The sequence below is a fragment of the Octopus sinensis genome, linkage group LG21 (assembly GCF_006345805.1).
Source record: "Octopus sinensis linkage group LG21, ASM634580v1, whole genome shotgun sequence".
Classification (NCBI taxonomy): domain Eukaryota; kingdom Metazoa; phylum Mollusca; class Cephalopoda; order Octopoda; family Octopodidae; genus Octopus; species Octopus sinensis.
Genome location: NC_043017.1, coordinates 6,170,432 through 6,180,431, shown reverse-complemented (window position 1 = coordinate 6,180,431; position 10,000 = coordinate 6,170,432). Strand labels below are relative to the sequence as shown.

The window sequence follows — 10,000 nt, the reverse complement described above, 5'->3', positions numbered from 1 at the left end:
GAGTCGATTATGTCTTTCATCCTTTTGGAGCTGATAAAATAAGCACCTGTTGAGCACCAGAGTCGATATAACCAACTTCGCTCTTTGAAATACAGGTAAAACTCCTTTTTGTCAACTGAATGGACTGGACACAACACGTTGCTGGAAATTGAGCTCATGATCTTACGATCATAAGCCGAATAACCTAACCATTAAGCCACGTGCCTTCACTCAGGTGGTTTAACACCCAGCATTATTAGGGAGTTTGCCCTAAGTGCCATCCCACAGCAAATATGGTGTATAAACAAGGCACATACATTGTGTATGTGCAATTGATAATATATATATATGTGTGTGCACGTGTGTGTGTGTGACAGGCTTCTTTCAGTTTCTGTCTACCAGATTCACTCATAAGGCTTTTGTCAGCTTGAGGCTATAGTAGAAGACGCTTTCCCAAGGTGCCACACAGTGGGACTGAACCCAGAACCATGTGGTTGGGAAACAAGCTTCTTACCACACAGCCACTCCTGCACCTATATACAGGGTTTGGACAAAATAATGGAATTACCTAGCATCATAGCGTCATAATTCTGAAATATCTATAAATCCATCAAAAACTTTTTTTTTTTTGTGATTTATTATTACTGTTGCTAAAATTGCTATCTTTTGCTAAAATTGCTGTTTCTTTTCAGATATCATCAGAAAAAGGTAATTAAAATTAATCAAAATGACAGATCTATCAGACTTTAAAAGAGGTCAAATTCTTCATTTTCATATGGCAGGTGCTAATGTAACAAAAACAGTCGAAATGTTTGGTGTATTAAGAAGTACAGTCTCAAAAGTAATGACAGCCTTTTGAGAAAGAGGGAAAAACCTCCTCATTGAAACAAAACTCCAGAAGAAAACCAAAACTTTCAGATAGGGAGCATCGGACTCTTACACGAATTGTTAGAAAGGGTCACAAAAGTACAGCTCCCAAAATTACTGCAGAGCTTAATGACCACCTCAAGAACCCAGTTTCCACAAAAACTGTTTGCCAGGAGCTGCATAAAGCCAGATTTCATGGGAGGGCTGCAATCAGCAAATCACTGCTTTCAAAAACAAACATTGCAAAGCATTTGGAGTGGAGTAAAAACCCTAGAGCAGTGGAAAAATGTTATTTTCTTGAACAAGTCATCCTTTACCCTATTTCTGACCACCAGCTAATTATATATATGGAGACAGCCAAGAGAAGCATTTGACCCAGACTGCTTTCTTCCAACTGTTAAACACAGAGGAGGATCTGTGATGATCTGGCAGGCTATATCTTGGAAATCCACTGGCCCAATGGTTTCCCTTCTTGGCAGAATTAATAGTGAAGACTATTTGAGTATTTTATCTGATCAAATTCATCCTAAGGTTGCGGAACTGTTGCCGAAGGGAAATGCAATCTTTCACGATGATAATGCACCAATTCACACAGCTAAAGTTGTTACTGAATGGCACGAGGAACATTCTAGTGAAGTTGAACATCTTATCTGGCCACCACAGTCCTGAGATCTCAATATTTTTGAATATTTATGGTGCATTTTAGAAAAACAAGTAAGGAGTTGATATCCTCCACCATCATCACTACAAGAACTGGAGATTGTTTTAGCAGAAAAATGGACAAAAATTCCTTTGGAAACAATTCAAACTTTGTATGAGTCCATACCTCATAGAATTGAAGCTGTAATTACAGCCAAAGGTGGTCCTACCCTATATTAAAATAAATTTGTTTGAAATTTTAAGGTGTTTCCATTATTTTGTCCAACCCCTGTATATACTCTTTTTAGTCTTTTACTCTTTTACATGTTTCAGTCATTTGACTGCAGCCATGCTGGAGCACCGCCTTTAGTCAAGCAAATCGACCCCGGGACTTATTCTTTATAAGCCCAGTACTTATTCTATCGGTCTCTTTTGCCGAACCGCTAAGTGACGGGGACGTAAACACACCAGCATCGGTTGTCAAGCAATGCTAGAGGGACAAACACAGACACACAAACATATACATATATATACATATATACGACAGGCTTCTTTCAGTTTCCGTCTACCAAATCCACTGACAAGGCATTGGTCGGCCCGGGGCTATAGCAGAAGACACTTGCCCAAGATGCCACGCAGTGGGACTGAACCCGGAACCATGTGGCTGGTAGGCAAGCTACTTACCACACAGCCACTCCTGCGCCTATATATATATTTATAACACGAATCTTCCTATTTTTGTGCTTTTTTCTGTTCTACGTTAACTATTTCTTTAGCAATAAGTAAAACTCCATGTTCTTCCTGCTCATCAACAGGAACAGATTCCTGTGTTACCCTCTCTCTCTCTATTTGATCTCGTTAACACAGATAAGAACTTCGTTTTCCTCTCCTGGTTATTATATTCAACCAATGACTGAATCTGCCTTTTGACTTTGACTCTGCATCTAGTCATAGCTTCGTAAGTCACACATCAACGAGAATATTTAACATAATGAAACCAGATCAAATGTTAATGCTTTTAATAAGCTTAACTATGGAAAGAAATCAAAGACATAAAAGAAGTTGTTAGCTTAATGAAGCAAGTCTGAGAGTTATGCTTAAAACACCAATATAACTATGGAACACAATCAAAGCCATAATAGAAATTTTTCACACAATAAATCAATGTTATAAAGATATGTAAATTTATGCAAAATAGAGATAAGAACATTTAGAAAAAGTTGAATTTCCCAGGATCCTCCTCCTCCTCATCATCATCATTTTAATGTCCACTTTTTTTTTTGTCTGCATGTGTCACGAAGTTTATTGAGGTGCATTTTCTTTGGTAGGATGCCCTTCCTGTCACCAAACCTTACCTGCTTTTCCAAGCAAGGTAATACTTGCCTGTGGTCAGACAGGATATCCCAGAATATTGAATATGAATGCCATTTATTTACAGCAATCATGTTATGTCGAAGCAAGGAGATACTCATATGCCAAAGCACACACACATGCATACAAGGGGTGGCCAGAAACAGTCTGGAAGAGGATAGCAAAAAAGAAAATGCTTACAGACAAAGCTGACCATAATGAGACCAATGGGTCAACAGAATATGGATGGAACTTAAAAATGAAAACAGCTACTAGGTTAAAACCCGACGAAACAGTTAATAAGGAAAGATCGGTTGTGGAAATCAGCTGCTCACTCAATACGAATGTGGTTTAAAAATACAAGGGAAAGAACACATTCCTTTAGTAACATATCTATCTATCTATCTATTTATCTATCATCTATCTATCTATCAATCTGTCTATCAATCTATCAATCTGTCTATCAATCTATCAATCTATCTATCTATCAATCTATCTATTTATCTATCAATCTATCTATCGATCTGTCTATCTATCAATCTGTCTATTTATCAATCTATCCATCTATCTATCTATCTATCTATCAATCTGTCTATCAATCTATCAATCTGTCTATCAATCTATCAATCTATCTATCTATCAATCTATCTATTTATCTATCAATCTATCTATTGATCTGTCTATCTATCAATCTGTCTATTTATCAATCTATCTATCTATCAATCTATCAATCCATCTATCTGTCTATCAATCTGTCTATCAATCTATCTATCTAACTATCTATCAATCTATCAATCTATTTATATAGATATGTGTGCATGTATGTGTATTTGTGTGTGCGTGTATGTATATATATATGTGTGCATGTGTGTATGTATGCATGTGTATGTATGTATGTATTTGTGTATGTGTGTAGATTGTTTGAAGTTGTGTACAGATTTTATAAATTAAAATAAAAGAAAATAATCCGAATTTTGGATAATTATTTATTAGTGCTTTTAGCTCTTTCACTTCCAAGAAACATCAGAAATGATATTTTACAGAACATTTATGCCTTTTATATAAATCTGGAAGAGAATATTCTTTTTGTTATCTATATATGTGTGAGTGAGTGTGTGTGAGTGTGTGTGTGTGTGCATACATATGAGTGTATATTTATGTGCATGTATGTGTAAGTATGTAAATGTGGTGAATTTTTGAAGGCTTGATTAAAGGGAGAAAAACGTATACATATATATATGTATATATTTTCTACTTTACACATCTACAAAGGTAAAGTGGATGTATGCTGTATAGACTCAAAGGATTTAGTTTACTTTTTGTAGACTTAAAATTCATTATCATCTCTTTAGTACAGCTTAGTGCAACAGTAAACTACATTTTGCGTCATTAGTATTTTTAACTGATAAAAGGTATAAAAAAAAATAATAATAAATATAAAATAAACAACAAATTTTCAGTTTCTGCAAAATGGGAAAAACAATGAAAGGAAAAGCACCTGGAAAATGTAAAGTGAATAAGTAAGACACGGTAATTGCAAAATAGTAGAATGATGTGAACTTACTATGTTAACAAATTCTTGGTATGAAAGATGATCAACTGTGTTCATCTTGGAACCAAGGATATCCAATTTATGGGATGGAATTTCCTCTTGAAATTGCGGATCTACCATTAATTCTTGAAAATCTTGTTTACTGATTTCTCCTTTTCCAAGAATATCATACTAGAGAGAAAATGAAAAAACAGAAAAAAACAAACATCAGTGATGTAATTTATAAGAATTTGTTTTTTAAAAATAAATTAATAAAGCAGGGAAAAGCAAGGAAAGTAATTAAATTGTAGAAGAATTGTGATAATTAAAAGCACCATCCAAACGTGGCTGATGCCAGTGCCACTTTGACTGGCTTCCGTGATGGTGACATGTAAAAAGCACCATCTGATCATGGTCAATGCCAGCTCTTCTGGCCCCTGTGCCGGTTGCATGGAAAAGAGACGTTAAATGATGATGATGATGATGATGATGATGATGATGATGATGATGATGGTGATGATAATGATGATGATGATGATTTGCTTTCTGTGTTTTTCTGGCTAAGTGAGAGAGAAAGGACAGCACACATGTGAACTCTTTTAGGGTCTCTGAGAGTGGAAGCAGTGAAATTATAGTCAGGTGCAGACGTGGTTGTGTGGTTAACATACACACACATAAACACACACACACACACACATATATATATACATATACAATGCCTTTCTTTCAGTGTTTCCATCTACTAAATCCACTCATTAAGAATTGGTTTGCCAGGGTTGTAGTAGTAGACATTTGCCCAAGGTACCATGCAGTGAGACTGAACCTGGTACCATGTGGTTAGGAAGTGAACTTCTTACCACACAGCCATGTCTGGTTGATATTGATAATCTATTCCATCATACAAGATACAACGGAATATTATCAGCGGCCATGTTGTAGATGTATGACCAAAGACTGTTATTATAACAGAATAAAAGAGAAGATAGGTACGTATGCATCTGTATGTGTATGTATGTGTGCATGTGTCCAGGCATGTGCTTGTGTGCAGGTGTGTGCATGTATGCTGGCTTGTGTGTTTTGCAAGGGTTATGAGTCAATCACGATGTCATGGTTACAGTTTCAATACATGGTCTGAGATCAAATCACTTGTCAAAAAGAACGAATCTAAAAACAAAAGAATTCCAAATTGTAAAATGCTTCAGCGGAGTTTTGTAATAAGCACTCCCCTCACTACCATATTACTAAGATTATTTTTTTCCCCAAAAAGTTTCTTTGGATTTCTATGTTATAAACATTAGAGATTACAATTCTGTAAGAAAAAAAATCGCAACATTTAAATTTTTTTACATTTTGTTCTTTTTTGCCATCCATTTCTGAATTGGAGTATACAACCAACCATAACTCTGTTTTGTTTTGTTCTTTTTTTTTATTTTGTACTTATTGCAATTATTTTTTTCTGAATTATATGTTTTAAACATAGAAGACCATGTTTCTGCAATAAAAAAAGAGAAACATGTAGAACAAAAACTATCTTTCAATTTCAATTTTTTAATTCCCATCTCATTCTCCATTTTAGAATATGCAACTGGCCGTAACTTTTTCGTTTTTGACTTTTTTTACAATATTTTTTCTCTTTTTTTTCCTCTCTGAATCACATGCTTTAAACTGAGGAGATTACATCTCTGCAAAAATAAATAAATAAATGAATCAAACTAAAAAAAAAAAAAAAAATCTTTTTCAGAAATTCAATCTTTCATTACAAGTTGTGTAAGTTGTTTATTCTGAAAGAAACTCTGCCAATGTTTTAAACACGGATGTTTCCTTTTCCATCCTTATATAATCACTTCAAGCTAATTGTAGTGTTGTAGTGTTCATGCCTTTACCAAAGTTATTAACCACATTCAAAGAAAGATCAGATCCCTCCAAGCAAAACTATGGTTAACCTTTAGTACGCTATAGGTGCAGCATGTCACCATGTGAGTTTTCTCCCTTGTAGTATGAGGGCAGTGGCAGGAGAAACAATTCTGGAGACAAACCAATGTGCTAAAGTTTAAGAATTTCTTCATACACCTCTCCTGTAGAATTACCTAATTTTCACCAGTATCACAGAACAGATGGGTAAACTTGCAGGGCAGCCTCAACCACTTGTTGAACTTGCTAGAAATAACAGATAAATCCCCCTCAGACCACAATCTAATGCTATGGTTTCCAAACCTTTAAATCCATCACATCATTTTGGTGCACATTGTATTCAAATTAATTAGATTATTTGTGAAAGGTGATGCCTTTTTATTCTCCTTGTTTTGAATTAATCATACATTTCTTGTAGCTTCAGGATTTCTATGATGCATCTGTTTATTTTCAGAATAATATTGTAGGGTAGGTGTGAGAGGCTGGATCTGGATAGATTAACAAAAAGTAAGTTGAATGTTTGAGCCTAATATGACTGCTTTAAATGTTAACACATCAGTAATCAGCTTAATCTGTCATATGTAATAATGCTTCTTTATCCAGGCTATTCTTAATTAATCATGTATTATCACATAGCTTTGAGATTTCAGTGATGTAATTGTATATCTTTAGAATGACATTGTAGGGTTGGTGTGATAGGCTGGATCTGGAAAATTTCAATATAAAACTAGGAGAATATCTGGATATGGTCAGTTTAAGTGATAAAGGGTTAAAAAATGGTATTTTAAGAAGCCTAAATTTTTGTTTAATTCTGTTATTCTTTGTGACATTTTTTTTTGTTTTTATTCCAACCCTGCTTATGTTTTTGTCTTTGGTTTGCAAGATTCATGATGTGAATTTGAGTATTGAAACAGATTTTGTTGTATTTTGGGAGGGTCATTATGCCAATAATAATAAACACACACACCAGTTCTATTTCACTTCTTTATTTTTCATTTTGTCAGCTGGTTAAAAACCATTTAGCTAATCAATTGTTGGGCTAATTGTTGGGTTAATCAATCAACTGCAACCTCATCAATGACATGCCCTCTCTACTCTAGGCCAGCTGCAGGTCTGTCTGTGTGTCTGTCTGTGTGCTTGTCTATCTGTCTGTCTGTGTGTCTATTAGTTTGTGGGTTCTTCATTTATGTAACTGTATGGATGTGAATGAAAATGTGTGTGTGAGAGAAAGAGAGAGAGAGAAAGAGATACCTTAGACTTTATCTGTTGCTACCTTAAAATTGTCTTACATGTCATGCAGTGGGACTGAACCTGTGATCATGCATTTGAGTAGCAAACCTCTTAACCACTCAGCCAAACCTGTATCTATACCATAAATTTTAGAGGGTTAGTGGGGGAGGGGTTCGTTGATTAAATTGACCCCCAGGAGTTTGAGATGTCCATCACTTTAACCTATTTTAATGAACTTCTAACCAATAAAATTCCATTTTGGCATCCTTTTTTATTTCTTAATTGGTCATAATCATCATCATCACCACAATCAGCACCATCAACATAACCATCATCAGCATCAGTATCATCATCATCAACAATAAGATAAACAGAGATAAATGCTCACCTGCCATATTTACAATACAAAACTGAAATGCGAAGCTTATTCTTATAAACACACAAAAACATACAATATATATATATATATATATATACACACATATACAAAGATATACATATAGTGTGTGTGTGTGTGTGTGTGTGCTATGATGCCAATGCTTGGTGACAAAATTAATTAAGAAAAAACATTAATTCCCATTAATCTGTATTTAATTTATGAACTCAAATATATCAGTTTGTTTGCTTCTCTCTTTCCTCCTCCTCCTCTCTCTCCTTTCCTCCTCTTCTCTCTCTTTCCTCCTCCTCTCTCACTATCAGCCGACTGATTACTGTGTACATTAGAGAGTCAATTATTGGTGTTGAAAAGAATATAAAATTGATTCTATATTAGCAGAATTTATTTCGCGTCATAATATTTTTTCTTTCTTTCTGGCGACATCAATTTGTTTTCAAAACGTCCTCCTTCATCTGATTTTTCACCAGTAAAAATTTCTCGAAATATGACGTAAGCAATTAATGGCTCTTAACTAATTATATGTATAGTTAGGCTAATAGATTGAAAGAGAAATTATCCATGTTATTAATTTCGGTTTTATTGTGTGCTTTCACTGTGTAATTGAGTATTGTTCTGTGTGCTTTGAGCACATGTGGTCTCAATTCTTAGCGCATTCTTATCATCGACTGACTTGTTTATGCCCTTTGTAACATATAAAAGAGAAGAGTATTTTTCAGCTCTATCGTAGAATAGAGCAATGGAGTAAAACATTTGTTGCGAGTAAATTGCGGGCAAAGAAAATTAAAATGTTTATTCAGATCTGTGGTTGTGTGGTAAGAGGTTTGGCTTCCAACAACACGGTTTTTAATTCAGTCCCACTTTGTGCACCCGAGGCAAGTGTCTTCCATAAAGTGCTTAGCTTTATATACGTCTTGTCACACCCAAATGGCTGGGTATGTATGTGTATATATATATAAATATATATATAGATACCAGTGCCGGTGGCACGTAAGAGAACCATCCGAACGTGGCTGTAGCCAGTGCCGCCCGACTGGCATCCATGCCGGTGGCACATGGAAAGCACCATCCGATTATGGCCGTTTGCCAGCCTCGTCTGGCACGTAAAAAGCACCCACTACACTCACGGAGTGGTTGGCGTTAGGAAGGGCATCCAGCTGTAGAAACACTGCCAGATCAGACTGGGCTTGGTGCAGCCTTCTGGCTTCCCAGACCCCAGTTGAACCGTCCAACCCATGCCAGCATGGAAAGTGGACGTTAAACGATGATGATGATCATGATCATCATCATCATCGTTTAACATCTGTTTTTCATGCTGAGGACTTGCAAGCCAAGAGGCTGTGTCCTTATATTTTCGAACAAGGGAATCTAGAACCACTCAGCTCATTTTTCTCTCTAGCACAGGGGTTCTCAACCATTTTTATCTATGGACCCTTTTCCATTAATATTTTATTCTAGTGGACCCTCGTCATTATTCAATGTTTAAAAACTAGTTTTATACACACTTCTTTCAGAATTCCTATTTGGTTTTTCATACATTAACTTGTGTAGGTTGAACTATGGAAACTGTTAGAGAAAGAAACCCAGCTGTTTCTTGCAATACATCACCAATACATACATCTAAAGCAAAATTTTTTCAAGGGCCTTTAAAATATTATTGTGGATCCCCAATCTACTATTTTTTTCCATGGAACCCCACAAAAATTATATGGACCCTCAGGGCCATATGGATCCTGGTTGAGAGCCACTGCTCTGAATCATTTTACCTCTGGGCACTACTTGGCCTGAATCTGAGGCAAACAGCATTTATTTTATTTCTTCACTGCCCACAAGGGGCTAAACATAGAGGAAACAAAGAAGGACAGACAAAGAGACTAAGTCGATTACATCAACCCCAGTGCATAACTGGTACTTAATTTAGAGACCCTGAAAGGATGAAAGGCAAAGTCAACCTCTGGGAAATGTAATGGCAGACAAAATACCGCTAAGCATTTCGCCCGGAGCGCTAGCATGTCTAAAGTGATGTGCAGTGGGATTGATCCCCAGGACCACTTGGTCATGATTGATTTCATAAGAATAATGATAAGTTATTTTTTCAT

The 10,000-nt window shown here is 35.7% G+C and overlaps 1 protein-coding gene across 1 annotated transcript in view; it reads right to left on the bottom strand.

Moving 5' to 3' along the window:
• LOC115222753 (rhomboid-related protein 3-like) overlaps positions 1 to 10,000 on the bottom strand; it is a 425,612-nt gene that overhangs the window by 193,545 nt on the left and 222,067 nt on the right. Inside the window, exon 6 of the mRNA XM_036511760.1 lies at positions 4,400 to 4,558. Coding sequence (XP_036367653.1) covers positions 4,400 to 4,558 — 159 coding nt within the window. The remainder of the gene's footprint in view (positions 1 to 4,399; positions 4,559 to 10,000) is intronic.